Here is a 16,705-nt window from a genome sequence, read left to right as displayed (position 1 = left end):
TATGGTTTTACGCCGCTGTTAGCAATTCTCAAGCAATATCACGGCGGGGGACACCAGAAATGGGCTTCACACATTGTACCCATGTCGGGAATCGAACCCGGGGCTTCGGCGTGAGGAGCGAACACTTTAACCACTAGGCTACCCCACCGCCCCGAACACACACTATATGATATATTGCAGGATGTCATGGGTAAAACCCGAGGCACAACCCCCCCCCCCCCCCCCCCCCACCCCCGCCCCCCGCCCCCCGCCCCCCAACACCACACACACAAATACATACGTTATCGAAACATTACAAGGTTGAAAACATTCTCCAAACGCAAACGTAAGGTCCACGACTATGCCGCCCGCATCAAATACATCATCAACTTGTTAGTTTCATTTTAGCCACCATCCAACATGAGTGCATAGTTTCTTTTTCCTGACAATTTATAACAATAATCCCAGCCTGACAACTAGTATATCAGATCGCCTTTCAGGAAAGAGCAGCAAACACAAGCCGCGTCATATTTGGATAATCAACGTCAACATATGCGAGTTCTTTCTTAGCGTCTATGACGGCAATGACGTTACCGGCAACGCTGGCAAATATGTTTCCCGCGTGGTAGACCAAACTCTGAGGAGTATATATGAGTGAGGTAAAAACAGAGTGGCCCCCACCTACCACAGATGTCTGCTTAATGTCCTTGCCGTCAATGTAGTAAAGCATATCATTTGACGGATTAAATGCCAAATCATATGCATGTAATTGATTGCCCTTCACTATGTCTTTCTTTTGCATATAATCATACGACCATTCAGTGATCTCTTCTCTGCTTCCAGCGTAGACCTTCTTGCGTTTTGGATCGACTGTTACCGAACGCATGTCCCACACATTTTTGGAGACAGTGTGTTCACTCCCGTGCAGATGCAAGCGTGTCAACGTTCCAACATCGAGGAGCATGAAGAGTATGTGGTTTTCATTATCTATCGCCATAGACCATACGCCTTTGTTCCACACTTCCGTTACCCCGTCGTCCTTTCCAAGGGTTGTCCTGACAACTTTCCTCTGCCTCGATAGACCCACAATTATCCACTTCCGTCTGTTGTAGAACACCAAGGATGATATATAACTTGAGCTGAAGGATGGGTACTTGTACATAGAAGCATCTTTGATGGACAACTCGCGGAGACGGTTCTTAGAGCGTAACTTGGATGGCGCCACAAGTAGACTCCCATTCCCCGTCAACTTGCCCTTCCATTGTGGTTGATCTAAGTTTAATCATGAATGAATACATTAACGAGTAGTGGGATGGGGTGGGATGGGGTGAGTTGAGGTGAAATGGGTTTTAACATCGCCTCCAAATCATTATTCCTATATAGCGACGACCCGTGAAGTTCCGGGGTAGAATAGGTCTTCAGCAACAAATGCTTGTCGTTAAAAACACTATGTTTGTCGTAAGAGGCGACTAACGGGATCGGATGGTCAGGCTCTCTGACATGGTTGATGCATGTCATCGTATCCCAATTGCGTGGAATAATGCTCATGATATCAATCACTGGATTGCCTGCTTCAGACTCGATTTAGTTACAGACCACCGTCATATAGCTGGAATATTGCTGAGTGCGGCGTTAAAACACAAACCAACCAACAGGTAGATGCATATGCATGGATGCTAATGATGTCAATCATCTGATTGTCTGCTCCAGGCTTGATTATTTAGAGACCGGTGTCATATAGCTGGAATACTGCTGAGTGTGGCGTCAATATCAAACAAACGAAATCTATTACCTTCGGTGATTTAGGATTCTTTAAATATAACTCACATTTCGACAGCTTTCTGCGTTTTGTGCGACTTCTGTCCTTCTGAAAATCAAATAAACATTCATGGTATATTGGCTGATCAGACAATATGTCATGAAAGCGTCAACGGTCAAGTGTCATCTTTCAAGTCTCATTCGACTGTTGAAACTTTCGGTAGAACGCATTAAGAGGATCGAATCAAAGATCTTCCTCTCCCCGGGCAGACGATCAATAAAAAAATGGGCGACTATGCTTGTCGTAAGAGATGACTAACGAGATCCGGGGATCAGGCGCGCTGACTTGGTTGATGCATGTCATCGTATCCCAATTGCGTAGATCGATGCTCATGATATCAATCACTTGATTGTCTGTTCCACACTCGATTATTCACAGACAGGGTCATACAGTTGGAATATTGCTGGGTTAAACAACAAACAAACAAAAATAAAGAATTATCTTTTGGAACCAAACGCTTATCATATGTAAGTATTTTGTTATCAATACGTATGCTCACGTTTAAGTCATTATATCTCCAGAACTGCCCTTTAAATGATGTTGTTGTTGGAGTCGCAGCTTCTGGCTCCCTCAGTAACAACAAACACTGACCAGTGACGTCCTGATAGACAGCGCCAGTGCAGTCGTCATTTGATATGCACAAATAATTGCACAAAAATACGTCCCGAGCCTTATGTACACAAGAACCACTGCTGCCATAGAAAACGGTCTTCGTTTCCTTTTGAAATATGGCACCTCTGAATCTCTGAGCATAAACAGCTAAACTACACAAGGCACACGTTATCACAGCTGATTCTGGCAACAGGCGCATCTTGCTGGTGTGTGAAGACGAATGTTAAACCTCATATATTGTGGTCCGCATATTTTGTGGTCCTGACAATGATCAGAAACAGTTTTTGACGTTAAAAGTTGTCCATAACTACACGGTTATTAATTATTAAAAACATAATCTCAGATTTAACTCATTGTGGTAGAGAGAGACTGAGTTGGTTGGTAGTTTATTTGAGACAGCGGGCAGCGAAAATACACTCTTCAAAAAAAGAAACGCACAGGTAGTATGGAGTGAGTGAGTGAGTGAGTATGGTTTTACGCCGCTTTTAGCAATATTCCAGCAATGTCACGGCGGGGGACACCAGACACCAGACACCAGCGAACGCTTTAACCACTAGGCTACCCGCCCGCCCCTCAGGTAGTATGGACGTATCCAAATAGGGGAATCTCAGTCTTCTGATGCACGCCACTTCATCGTCCACCACAGCACCATTTGCCGCCTTTGGGACCGATAACCACAGTTCAATTCCACTGCAGACCGTCCGAGAACCGGCCGACCCAGAGTTACCACCCCTGCACAGGATCGCTATATTCGACTGTTCGACCTACGTCATCGCAGTGCCACAGCTACGGAGACTGCAGGACGCATCCCTGGAGTGAGTGAGTGAGTTGGGTTTAACGCTGGGTTTTAACAGTATTCCAGTTTCATCCCGGCGTGTCAGCTTAAGGTGGGAGGAAAGACCGAAGTGATGCAGGTTTCAGACGTTTACCACCGGTGAAACCCACGAGCACGGGTATGGCGCTAGAAACCTAGAAACATAATTTGGGGCGAACCGGCATTCGAACCCACAAATATAGGTTTCTGGCGTGCCCAGGGCACGCAACTCTGCACAGCGAATCGCGGCGCCTTAGACGACTGGGCCTCCCGTACCCCCCTGAGGGGACCAGACTGTCAGGAACCATCTTCGCGAGGCTGGAATCCCACCCAAAAGACCAGTTATCGTTCCTGTTTTGCAACAGATCCATCGACAGATAAAATATATCGACTATATTAGGTACAATAAATTTACTAAGAATCTACCTGTGCGTTTCTTTTTTTTTGGAGAGTGTACATGCAATGTCCAGCATGTTGTTTGTGTTTAAAACCATAATATATATGAAATTGTCGGCCCCTTGTAAAACACAACATGTATACTGTATATAGATGTATGTCACCCGTGAAGATCGGGGGTTGAATAGGTCTTTAGCAACCCATGTTTGCCGTTAAAGGCGATTATGCTTGTCGCAAGAGGCCACTAACGGGATCGGGAGGTCAGGGTCGCTGACTTGGTTGATGCGTGTCATCGTATCCCAATTGCATGGATCCCAATTGCGTGGAGTAAAAGGCGACTAACGGGATCGGGTGGTCAGGCTCTCTGACTTGGTTGATGCATGTCATCGATCCCAATTGCGTGGATCGATGCTCATGATGTCAATCATTGGATTGTCTGGTCCAGACTCGATTATTTACAGACCACAGTGCGGCATTAAACAACAAGCAAGCAAGCAAGCAAATATATGTACGTATTTATCCACATTGTATTCATAATTGATTGCAGTGTGCTGCTTTGTTTACATGTTGCGAGTCAACGAGCATAAACATGAAACTTGTCACTCCGTGAGATAAAAAATCAACAGACGTTGTCGTTTTGTATTGGTAAACAATCAGAAACTTAAGCCACTGTTGATAGATGGATTACTCCTGTTCGTATTTGGTTCGTCTCAGACGTTTCACTTTCGATGTGAAGCAAAGGACGTTGGTTTCGACGTCAACGGGAGTGCAATTACAATTAAAAATTATGAGTCAAGAACACGTTTAAAATTGAAATGACAATGGTTAAAAAGGGAACAACAAGCAAGTACCGCAGTATGTCTGCCCTATGCGCTTCAAATGTAATTCTGAGTTTCCAGAATATCACCTGCATTGAGGGTCCAATGTGCCGTGCAAATGTGAAAACCTAGAACAGCACTCATCGACTGTTAATTGTAAATTGAGATAATGAGATAAAGTTAGGTGAAATTGGGTTTAACGTCGCGTGTTTGTGTGGCTGCTTGTACTAGTCCGGACTGATGCCGATTTATAGTGCTAGCTCACTGAGATACCATGCCGCAGTTTAACATGAATATCCCACTCAGACACATTATACTGCCTCCAAGCTGAAGACCTGTTCTACCCCGGATATTCACGGATCAATCACAGCATGGACCTTGAAAGTTGTACTATTTCTTCTGTTACAGTTTGTACATGTGTTCAATAGGTGAGGTGGGTGAGGTGAAATTGGGTTTAACGTCGCGTCCAAGATTATTGCACTTATATAGCCACGTGCATGTACGTGTGTGTGTTTGTGTGGCTGCTTGTACTAGTCCGGACTGATGCCGATTTATAGTGCTAGCTCACTGAGATACCATGCCGCAGTTTAACATGAATACCCCACTCAGACACATTATACTGCCTCCGAGCCGACCAGTCCTTGTTTTAGCCCCTTAATGCCGAGCGCCAGACAGGGTAACAACAAGTACCATCTTTTAACGTCTTTTGGTATGACAGGTAAAAGAGATAATCTCCACGGGTACATGTTGGTTGATTAGTTGTGTGCTCATTATAAATCTGACTGTAATGTACTTTACTATGGTGAAGTATACTTTACTATATTGTAATGTACTTTACTATGGTGAAGTATACTTTACTATACTGTAATGTACTTTACTATACCGTAATGTACTTTACTATGGTGAAGTATACTTTACTATACTGTAATGTACTTTACTATGGTGAAGTGTATTTTACTATACTGTAATGTACTTTACTATGGTGAAGTATACTTTACTATACCGTAATGTACTTTACTATGGTGAAGTATACTTTACTATACTGTAATGTACTTTACTATGGTGAAGTAAACTTTACTATACTGTAATGTACTTTACTATGGTGAAGTATACTTTACTATACTGTAATGTACTTCACTATGGTGAAGTAAACTTTACTATACTGTTATGTACATTACTATGGTGAAGTATACTTTACTATACCGTAATGTTCTTTACTATGGTGAAGTATATTTTACTATACTGTAATGTACTTTACTATGGTGAAGTATACTTTACTATACTGTTATGTACTTTACCCTGGTGAAGTATACTTTACTATGCTGTTATGTACTTTACTATAGTGTAGTATACTTCACTATGACCCCTACCATGTTGCCAAATTTATTGACTGATTGTTGATAAATTGTCTGAAACATCCATCAGCTATATGCGAATTTATTTTGTATTTTTAAAAAGTTTTAAATTAATAAAACAATGCAGAAGAATAAAATAAAATAATATCATGTGGTTACCTCTTACCTCAGTCTTCATTGAACCAGGGGCGGTCGGGTAGCCTAGTGGTTAAAGCGTTCGCTCGTCACGCCGAAGATCCGGGTTTGATTCCCGACATGGGTACAATGTGTGAAGCCCATTTCTGGTGTCCCCCTCCGTGATATTGCTGGAATATTGCTAAAAGCGGCGTAAAACCAAACTCACTCACTCACTCATTGAACCAATTTATTTTTACTCAAAACTACCCAGCCACAGATTACTTTTTTTACGAACTGTTGTAGGCAAGATTGATGGTCAAATAGACACAATCAAATTTAAAGACATTATTCATTTTTTAGTCACGTAAAAAACAAACTCGGGATACTTTGTTTTGCCCCTTGGTTGAGAAGCGGTACTGCAAATATTGTCTGTAATCCGAATAACTAGGGCGAATGAGTGAGTATAGCTTTACGCCGCTTTTAGCAATATTCCAGCAAAATCACGGCGGGGGCACCAGAAATGGGCTTCACTCATTGTACCCATGACGGGAATCGAACCCGGGTCTTCGGCGTGACGAGCGAACGCTTTAACCACAAGGATATCTCTATCCGACAAGAGGTCGTGTGTGAGTGTCGTTTACGCCATTTTTAGCAATAGCCCAGGAATACCAAGACGGGGGACATCAGAAATGGGCTTCACACAGTGCACCCATGTGGGGAATAGAACCCGGGTCTTGGGCTTGATGAGCGAACGCTTTAAGCACTGGTCTACTCCAGAGCCCCCTATCGGTCTGAGAACACCAGCACCGTATGCAGTGTTTTTTTACGTCTACACGCAAAAAGTAAATTCTTAAATCAAAATATGATATGAGCAAAATTATACGGAACCAGAGACCACAGTCGGAGTAGTTCCTGGGTTCGAACCCCGTCTCTACTCTTCCCCAGCCGGTCGTGTCGTTATCCATGACATTCGCAGTGGTAGGGTGCGGGGACTCACCACTTCAACCAGCCAATGCATGGCTGGCGGTTATCTTGTCTATTCACAATCAACTATATTGGTCGGCCAGTCCCAATTTAGGATTACGTGGCTGTTAGCGGGCTTAGGATCTTGATCACAAACATGTTTCAATAAAATGAATATATATATTTTATAAAGTATATTCTGCTTTCGTTGACAGCCTGGGGGCAGGGTGGCCCAGTCGTCTTTGGTGCCGCGATTCGCTGTGCAGAGTTGCGTCCCTTGGGCACGCCAGAAACCTATGATTGTGGATTCGAATGCCGGTTCGCCCCAATTATGTTTCTAGGTTTGTCAGCACCATACCCGTGCTCGTGGGTTTCACCGAAGTGGTAAACGTCTGAGACCTGCATCAGTTTGGGCTTTCCTCCCACATTAAGCTGACACGCCGCGATATAACTGGAATACTGTTAAAACGGCGTTAACCCCAACTCACTCACTCGTTGACCGTCTAATTCGTTTTCCTTCTTTCAGATCGTGAACTTATTGACCGGACTACAAAATTCATATGGAACCAGCGGGGTGGCTAAGGAGAATTTCAGTCAGCGGAAGGGAGAGATATACCATTCGTCTCGGTAGTTATACTACGCATCTTATAGTGGTCTCGGGTGCCCCAAGGTTCCGCAATTCTCTGTGCAGAGATACGCCCCTTGGACACGCCAGAGTGCCGTTGCACAAAACAACCTTAGCGTTACGCCTGTCGTAATTCTATGTTAAGGTACAGGAGTAACGATCACCTTAGCGCTAAGATCGCTTTGTACAACAACCCAGAAACCTATATTCGTAAGTTCGAACCTCTTTCACCCCGATTACGTTCCAATTTTTGTCAGCACCATATCCGCGCTCGTGGCTTTTACCAAAGTGGTTTATGACTACGACCTGCCCAATCAAATTGCACTGTGCTTTCATAATTGCAAAATGCGGTGATTTCGCCAGTATTGTGTACGACTTGTATTCAAAAAACACCGGCACGTCGTGTAGTGAGTGAGTTGGGTTTAACGCCACTTTTAACAGTATTCCAGTTATATCACGGCGTGTCGGCTTAATGTGGGTTGAAAGCCCGAACTGATGCAGGTCTCGGAAGTTGACACGTCGTGATGCATACGGACACCCCCGTCTATTATTCTAGTTTCCAGCTACTAGTACACTGACGCACAAAAGAAACTTCCCACTCATTTTAAAAATCAGTAAAATTTAATCAAAGACAAATATAGTTATCAAAACCAGTGTATTAGAATATGTAATGTTTCATAATATCACATTAATTCAACAGCAAACAAAACAAACAATGGACTTCTTTGAAATTGGATTTGAACCACTGGTGTGGTAAAAAATCTGTTATAGGTCAGTACGGCGTTGTAGTGTTTCGGCGAATGTTTTCAGACAGGAAACATTTTAAAAAAAAAGGATTCGTACCATTTAAAAAAAAATTGGAATCATATTTTGCGCGTCAGAATACATTTAGAACAGACTGATTCCATTACGAATTCACGAGGCCGCAATCTTTGGGACCGATGACATGCATCAACCAAGTCAGCGAGCCTGACCACCCGATCCCGTTAGTCGCCTTTTACGACAAGCGTAGTCGCCTTTTTACGACAAGCATGGGTTGCTGAAGACCTATTTTACCCCGGATCTTCACGACAAGCATGGGTTGCTGAAGACCTATTCTACCCCGGATCTTCACGACAAGCATGGGTTGCTGAAGACCTATTCTAACCCGGATCTCCACGGGTCTAATTGGTCCAGGGTATGTATCCCGACAGAATGGACATAAATGCCCTGGATAAACGAGGTTGTGCCCACGATTTTGTCGCATTTTGACTCTGTGGCACTGAGAATTTCCATTATCACACAATGAGCTAACCTCCTTAACCTCCTTCACGCAGAACAGACTCACTCACTCACGTAACGGGATCAGACCGCCTCCGTGGTCTAGTGGTAGAGCGTCCGCCCGGAGAGCGGAAGATCCGGGGTTTGATCCCCGGCCGCGTCATACCAAAAGACGTTAAAAGATGGTACTTGTTGTTACCCTGTCTGGCGCTCGGCATTAAGGGGCTAAAACAAGGTCTGGTCGGCTCGGAGTCCGGACTAGTAAAAGTTGCCACACAAATACACGCACATGCACGTCGCTATATAAGTGCAATAATCTTGGACGCGACGTTAAACCCAATTTCACCTCACCTCACCTCACCTCACCTCACCTCACCTCACCTCACCTCACCTCACCTCACCTCACTAAAGGGATCTGGTGGTCAGATTGATGCATGTCCCCGTATCCCAAATCTTGAAAAATTTCAAGATAATATCTTGAAATTTCAACTTATTATTTTGAAATATCAATTCAATATGTATCTTGAAATTTCAACCTAGTATTTATTTTGAAATTTCAATAATACATCTTAAAATTTCAAGTAAGTATCTTGAAATTTCAACATAATATCTTGTCATTTCAACATTACATCTTGGAATTTTAATCTAGTATCTTGAAATTTCACATTGTATCTTGAAAATTGCAAGAAAAAAATTAATAACAAACCAATAAAAAATAACACAACTCACTCGCTCTCTCACTTTGTGGCAGGTGACAGGTGGTAGAGAAGCGTATATTCATATAGCCCCCGCTGCCGCCTTGTATTTCTTAAGTACCAAAGTATGAGGGTGAGTCTGTATATTTTCACGCCTCTTTTACCAGCATTCCAGCAATATCAAGGCGGAGCACACCAGGAAAGGGCTTCACGCACTGTACCCATGTCGGGAATCGAACCCGTGCCTTCGGCATTACGAGCGAAAGCTTTAACGACGAGGCTACCCAACCGCCCCCTCAAGTATGAGAACATGATACAGATTGTACAGTTTATATTTGTTATATGAAGTGGGCGTAAAATACCAGTCTGGCGATGGGGCATGATAAAAGTCTTGACACCTTGTGAGTGGAATTTTCATCACATTTAAAATTATTAACTGCACATTGGTTTTTTTCACCTATGCTCACACTTCTGGTTTAAATTAAGGTATGCGCCCAATGCATATTGTTTTTTTCCAGTTGATCAGTCCAGTGCAGACATTTAGGTGCGCGAGGTGATGAAATCATTGAAATTGTTTCAGTTGTGTTCTGTAGTGAGTAAGTGAGTATGGCTTTACGCCGCTTTTAGCAATATTCCAGCAATATCACGGCGGGGGACACCAGAAATGGGCTTCACACATTGCACCCATGTCAGGAATCGAACCCGGGTTTTCGGCATGACGAGCGAACGCTCTAACCACAAGGCTACCCGACCGCCCCAGTAGTGTTCTGTGAGATATCTTCAACAAAGAGAGCGTTCTACAAGATGTCTTTAACAAAGATAGTTCTGTAAGATGTCTTCAACAAAGACAGCGTTCTGTAAGATGTCTTCAACAAAGAAAGCGTTCTGTAAGATGTCTTCAACAAAGAGAGCGTTCTGTAAGATGTCTTCAACAAAGATAACGTTCTACAAGATGTCTTTACCAAAGAGAGCGTTCTACAAGGCGCCTTCAACAAAGATAGCGTTCTGTAAGATGTCTTCAACAAGGATAGCGTTCTGCAAGGCGCCTTCAACAAAGATAGCGTTCTGTAAGATGTCTTCAACAAAGATAGCGTTCAGTTAGATTTCTCCAACAAAGACAGCGTTCTGCAAGGCGCCTTCAACAAAGATAGCGTTCTGTAAGATGTCTCCAACAAAGATAGCGTTCTGCAAGGCGTCTTCAACAAAGAAAGCGTTCTGTAAGATGTCTTCAACAAAGACAGCTTTCTGCAAGGCGCCTTCAACAAAGTTAGCGTTCTACAAGATGTCTTTACCAAAAAGAGCGTTCTGCAAGGCGCATTCAACAAAGATAGCGTTCTGTAAGATGTCTTCAACAAAGATAGCGTACTTTAAGGTGTCTTCAACAAAGATAGCGTTCTGCAAGGCGTCTTCAACAAAGAGAGAGTTCTTCAAGGTGTCTTCAACAAAGATACCGTTCTGTAAGTTGTCTTCAACAAAGATAGCGTTCTGTAAGATGTCATCAACAAAGACAGCGTTCTGTAAGATCAATTCAACAAAGACAGCGTTCTGTAAGATGTCTTCAACAAAGACAGCATTCTGTAAGATGTCTTCAACAAAGATAGCGTGCTGTAAGATGTCTTCAACAAAGACAGCGTTCTGTAACACGTCTTAAACAAAGATAGCGTTCTGTAAGATGTCTTCAATAAAGATAACGTTCTGTTAGATGTCTTCAACAAAGATAGCGTTCTGCAAGGCGTCTTCAGCAAAGATAGAACTCTGTAAGATGTCTTCAACAAAGACAGCGTTCTGCAAGGCGCCTTCAACAAAGACAGCGTTCTGCAAGACGTTTTCAACAAAGATAGCGTTCTGTAAGATGTCTTCAACAAAGATAGCGTTCTGCAAGGCGTCTTCAACAAAGAGAGCGTTCTACGAGATGTCTTTAACAAAGATAGCGTTCTGTAAGATGTCTTCAACAAAGAAAGCGTTCTGTAAGATGTCTTCAACAAAGTTAGCGTTCTACAAGATGTCTTTACCAAAAAGAGCGTTCTGCAAGGCGCATTCAACAAAGATAGCGTTCTGTAAGATGTCTTCAACAAAGATAGCGTACTTTAAGGTGTCTTCAACAAAGATAGCCTTCTGCAAGGCGTCTTCAACAAAGAGAGCGTTCTTCAAGATGTCTTCAACAAAGATAGCGTTCGGTAAGATGTCATCAACAAAGATAGCGTTCTGTAAGATGTCTTCAACAAAGACAGCGTTCTGTAAGATGTCTTCAACAAAGACAGCGTTCTGTAAGATGTCTTTAACAAAGATAGCGTTCTGCAAGGCGTCTTCAACAAAGAAAGCGTTCTACGAGATGTCTTTAACAAAGATAGCGTTCTGTAAGATGTCTTCAATAAAGAAAGCGTTCTGTAAGATGTCTTCAACAAAGATAGCGTTCTACAAGATGTCTTCAACAAAGATAGCATTCTGCAAGGCCTCTTCAACAAAGAGAGCGTTCTGCAAGGCGTCTTCAACAAAGAGAACGTTCTACGAGATATCTTCAACAACGATAGCGTTCTGTTAGATGTCTTCAACAAAGATAGCGTTCTGTAAGATGTCTTCAACAAAGATAGCGTTCTGTAAGATGTCATCAACAAAGATAGCGTTCTGTAAGATATCTTCAACAAAGATAGCGTTCTGCAAGGCGCCTTCAACAAAGATAGCGTTCTGTAAGATGTCTTCAACAAAGACAGCTTTCTGCAGGGCGCCTTCAACAAAGTTAGCGTTCTACAAGATGTCTTTACCAAAAAGAGCGTTCTGCAAGGCGCATTCAACAAAGATAGCGTTCTGTAAGATGTCTTCAACAAAGATAGCGTACTTTAAGGTGTCTTCAACAAAGATAGCGTTCTGCAAGGCGTCTTCAACAAAGAGAGAGTTCTTCAAGATATCTTAAACAAAGATACCGTTCTGTAAGATGTCTTCAACAAAGATAGCGTTCTGTAAGATGTCATCAACAAAGATAGCGTTCTGTAAGATGTCTTCAACAAAGACAGCGTTCTGTAAGATGTCTTCAACAAAGAAATCGTTCTGCAAGGCGCCTTCAACAAAGATAGCGTTCTGTAAGATGTCTCCAACAAAGACAGCGTTCTGCAGGGCGCCTTCAACAAAGTTAGCGTTCTACAAGATGTCTTTACCAAAAAGAGCGTTCTGCAAGGCGCATTCAACAAAGATAGGGTTCTCTAAGATGTCTTCAACAAAGATAGCGTACTTTAAGGTGTCTTCAACAAAGATAGCGTTCTGCAAGGCGTCTTCAACAAAGAGAGCGTTCTTCAAGATGTCTTCAACAAAGATAGCGTTCTGTAAGATGTCTTCAACAAAGATAGCGTTCTGTAAGATGTCATCAACAAAGACAGCGTTCTGTAAGATATCTTCAACAAAGATAGCGTTCTGTAAGGTGTCTCCAACAGAGACAGCGTTCTGCAAGGCGCCTTCAAGAAAGAAAGCGTTCTGTAAGATGTCTCCAACAAAGACAGCGTTCTGTAAGATGTCTTCAACAAAGATAGCGTTCTGCAAGGCGTCTTCAACAAAGAGAGCGTTCTACGAGATGTCTTTAACAAAGATAGCGTTCTGTAAGATGTCTTCAACAAAGAAAGTGTTCTGTAAGATGTCTTCAACAAAGATAGCGTTCTACAAGATGTATTCAACAAAGATAGCATTCTGCAAGGCCTCTTCAACAAAGAGAGCGTTCTGCAAGGCGCCTTCAACAAAGATAGCGTTCTACGAGATATCTTCAACAACGATAGCGTTCTGTTAGATGTCTTCAACAAAGATAGCGTTCTGTAAGATATCTTCAACAAAGAAAGCGTTCTGTAAGGCGCCTTCAACAAAGATAGCGTTCTGTAAGATGTCTCCAACAAAGACAGCGTTCTGCAGGGCGCCTTCAACAAAGTTAGCGTTCTACAAGATGTCTTTACCAAAAAGAGCGTTCTGCAAGGCGCATTCAACAAAGATAGGGTTCTGTAAGATGTCTTCAACAAAGATAGCGTACTTTAAGGTGTCTTCAACAAAGATAGCGTTCTGCAAGGCGTCTTCAACAAAGAGAGCGTTCTGCAAGGCGCCTTCAACAAAGATAGCGTTCTACGAGATATCTTCAACAAAGATAGCGTTCTGTTAGATATCTTCAACAAAGAAAGCGTTCTGTAAGGCGCCTTCAACAAAGATAGCGTTCTGTAAGATGTCTCCGACAAAGACAGCGTTCTGCAGGGCGCCTTCAACAAAGTTAGCGTTCTACAAGATGTCTTTACCAAAAAGAGCGTTCTGCAAGGCGCATTCAACAAAGATAGGGTTCTGTAAGATGTCTTCAACAAAGATAGCGTACTTTAAGGTGTCTTCAACAAAGATAGCGTTCTGCAAGGCGTCTTCAACAAAGATAGCGTTCTGCAAGGCGTCTTCAACAAAGATAGCGTTCTGTAAGATGTCATCAACAAAGATAGCGTTCTGTAAGATGTCTTCAACAAAGACAGCGTTCTGTAAGATGTCATCAACAAAGATAGCGTTCTGTTAGATGTCTTTAACAAAGACAGCGTTCTGTAAGATGTCTCCAACAAAGACAGCGTTCTGCAAGGCGCCTTCAACAAAGTTAGCGTTTTACAAGATGTCTTTACCAAAAAGAGCGTTCTGCAAGGCGCCGTCAACAAAGATAGCGTTCTGTAAGATGTCTTCAACAAAGAAAACGTACTGTAAGGTGTCTTCAACAAAGATAGCGTTCTGCAAGGCGTCTTCAACAAAGAGAGCGTTCTTCAAGATGTCTTCAACAAAGATAGCATTCTGCAAGGCCTCTTCAACAAAGAGAGCGTTCTGCAAGGCGTCTTCAACAAAGAGAACGTTCTACGAGATATCTTCAACAACGATAGCGTTCTGTTAGATGTCTTCAACAAAGATAGCGTTCTGTAAGATGTCTTCAACAAAGATAGCGTTCTGTAAGATGTCATCAACAAAGATAGCGTTCTGTAAGATATCTTCAACAAAGAAAGCGTTCTGCAAGGCGCCTTCAACAAAGATAGCGTTCTGTAAGATGTCTCCAACAAAGACAGCGTTCTGCAGGGCGCCTTCAACAAAGTTAGCGTTCTACAAGATGTCTTTACCAAAAAGAGCGTTCTGCAAGGCGCATTCAACAAAGATAGCGTTCTGTAAGATGTCTTCAACAAAGATAGCGTACTTTAAGGTGTCTTCAACAAAGATAGCGTTCTGCAAGGCGTCTTCAACAAAGAGAGAGTTCTTCAAGATATCTTCAACAAAGATAGCGTTCTGTAAGATGTCTTCAACAAAGATAGCGTTCTGTAAGATGTTGTCAACAAAGATAGCGTTCTGTAAGATGTCTTCAACAAAGACAGCGTTCTGTAAGATGTCATCAACAAAGATAGCGTTCTGTAAGATGTCTTCAACAAAGACAGCGTTCTGCAAGGCGCATTCAACAAAGTTAGCGTTCTACAAGATGTCTTTACCAAAAAGAGCGTTCTGCAAGGCGCATTCAACAAAGATAGCGTTCTGCAAGACGTCTTCAACAAAGACAGCGTTCTGTAAGATGTCTTCAACAAAGATAGCGTTCTGCAAGGCGTCTTCAACAAAGAGAGCGTTCTACGAGATGTCTTCAACAACGATAGCGTTCTGTTAGATGTCTTCAACAAAGATAGCGTTCTGTAAGATGTCTTCAACAAAGATAGCGTTCTGTAAGATGTCATCAACAAAGATAGCGTTCTGTAAGATATCTTCAACAAAGAAAGCGTTCTGCAAGGCGCCTTCAACAAAGATAGCGTTCTGTAAGATGTCTCCAACAAAGACAGCGTTCTGCAAGGCGCCTTCAACAAAGTTAGCGTTCTACAAGATGTCTTTACCAAAAAGAGCGTTCTGCAAGGCGCATTCAACAAAGATAGGGTTCTGTAAGATGTCTTCAACAAAGATAGCGTACTTTAAGGTGTCTTCAACAAAGATAGCGTTCTGCAAGGCGTCTTCAACAAAGAGAGCGTTCTTCAAGATGTATTCAACAAAGATAGCGTTCTGTAAGATGTCTTCAACAAAGATAGCGTTCTGTAAGATGTCATCAACAAAGACAGCGTTCTGTAAGATATCTTCAACAAAGATAGCGTTCTGTAAGGTGTCTCCAACAGAGACAGCGTTCTGCAAGGCGCCTTCAAGAAAGAAAGCGTTCTGTAAGATGTCTCCAACAAAGACAGCGTTCTGTAAGATGTCTTCAACAAAGAAAGTGTTCTGTAAGATGTCTTCAACAAAGATAGCGTTCTACAAGATGTATTCAACAAAGATAGCATTCTGCAAGGCCTCTTCAACAAAGAGAGCGTTCTGCAAGGCGCCTTCAACAAAGATAGCGTTCTACGAGATATCTTCAACAACGATAGCGTTCTGTTAGATGTCTTCAACAAAGATAGCGTTCTGTAAGATATCTTCAACAAAGAAAGCGTTCTGTAAGGCGCCTTCAACAAAGATAGCGTTCTGTAAGATGTCTCCAACAAAGACAGCGTTCTGCAGGGCGCCTTCAACAAAGTTAGCGTTCTACAAGATGTCTTTACCAAAAAGAGCGTTCTGCAAGGCGCATTCAACAAAGATAGGGTTCTGTAAGATGTCTTCAACAAAGATAGCGTACTTTAAGGTGTCTTCAACAAAGATAGCGTTCTGCAAGGCGTCTTCAACAAAGATAGCGTTCTGCAAGGCGTCTTCAACAAAGATAGCGTTCTGTAAGATGTCATCAACAAAGATAGCGTTCTGTAAGATGTCTTCAACAAAGACAGCGTTCTGTAAGATGTCATCAACAAAGATAGCGTTCTGTTAGATGTCTTTAACAAAGACAGCGTTCTGTAAGATGTCTCCAACAAAGACAGCGTTCTGCAAGGCGCCTTCAACAAAGTTAGCGTTTTACAAGATGTCTTTACCAAAAAGAGCGTTCTGCAAGGCGCCGTCAACAAAGATAGCGTTCTGTAAGATGTCTTCAACAAAGAAAGCGTACTGTAAGGTGTTTTCAACAAAGATAGCGTTCTGCAAGGCGTCTTCAACAAAGAGAGCGTTCTTCAAGATGTCTTCAACAAAGATTGCCTTCTGTAAGATGTCTTCAACAAAGATAGCGTTCTGTAAGATGTCTTAAACAAAGACAGCGTTCTGTAAGATGTCTTCAACAAAGACAGCGTTCTGTTAGATGTCTTCAACAAAGATAACGTTCTGTTAGATGTCTTTAACAAAGATAGTGTTCTGCAAGGCGCCTTCAGCAAAGATAGAATTCTGTAAG

General features: G+C 42.5%; 4 protein-coding genes across 4 annotated transcripts; all 4 read left to right on the top strand.

The window, feature by feature from the left end:
- Nucleotides 1-10,615: 10,615 nt before the first annotated feature.
- LOC139460214 (salivary glue protein Sgs-3-like) lies at nt 10,616-11,104 on the top strand. The gene has a single exon (XM_071241722.1). It carries the CDS (start codon nt 10,616-10,618, stop codon nt 11,102-11,104), a length of 489 nt encoding a protein of 162 aa, XP_071097823.1.
- A 1,281-nt stretch (nt 11,105-12,385) lies between these two features.
- LOC139460213 (salivary glue protein Sgs-3-like) lies at nt 12,386-13,225 on the top strand. The gene has a single exon (XM_071241721.1). The coding sequence runs from the start codon at nt 12,386-12,388 to the stop codon at nt 13,223-13,225; it is 840 nt and encodes a 279-aa protein (XP_071097822.1).
- Nucleotides 13,226-14,365: 1,140 nt separating this feature from the next.
- On the top strand, nt 14,366-15,085 carry LOC139460212 (salivary glue protein Sgs-3-like). The gene has a single exon (XM_071241720.1). The coding sequence runs from the start codon at nt 14,366-14,368 to the stop codon at nt 15,083-15,085; it is 720 nt and encodes a 239-aa protein (XP_071097821.1).
- A 30-nt stretch (nt 15,086-15,115) lies between these two features.
- LOC139460211 (salivary glue protein Sgs-3-like) lies at nt 15,116-15,835 on the top strand. Its single transcript, XM_071241719.1, has one exon. It carries the CDS (start codon nt 15,116-15,118, stop codon nt 15,833-15,835), a length of 720 nt encoding a protein of 239 aa, XP_071097820.1.
- Nucleotides 15,836-16,705: the final 870 nt, after the last annotated feature.

The sequence above is a fragment of the Haliotis cracherodii genome, unplaced genomic scaffold (genome assembly GCF_022045235.1).
Source record: "Haliotis cracherodii isolate W230 unplaced genomic scaffold, xgHalCrac1.p SCAF_14, whole genome shotgun sequence".
Classification (NCBI taxonomy): domain Eukaryota; kingdom Metazoa; phylum Mollusca; class Gastropoda; order Lepetellida; family Haliotidae; genus Haliotis; species Haliotis cracherodii.
This window is presented reverse-complemented; position numbering and strand designations above follow the sequence as displayed.

Bases quoted from the DNA above. Each gene is read 5' to 3' on its own strand.
- LOC139460214 (XM_071241722.1), top strand. From the start codon at position 10,616: ATGTCTCCAACAAAGATAGCGTTCTGCAAGGCGTCTTCAACAAAGAAA.
- LOC139460213 (XM_071241721.1), top strand. From the start codon at position 12,386: ATGTCTTCAACAAAGATAGCGTTCTGTAAGATGTCATCAACAAAGATA.
- LOC139460212 (XM_071241720.1), top strand. From the start codon at position 14,366: ATGTCTTCAACAAAGATAGCGTTCTGTAAGATGTCATCAACAAAGATA.
- LOC139460211 (XM_071241719.1), top strand. From the start codon at position 15,116: ATGTCTTCAACAAAGATAGCGTTCTGTAAGATGTCATCAACAAAGATA.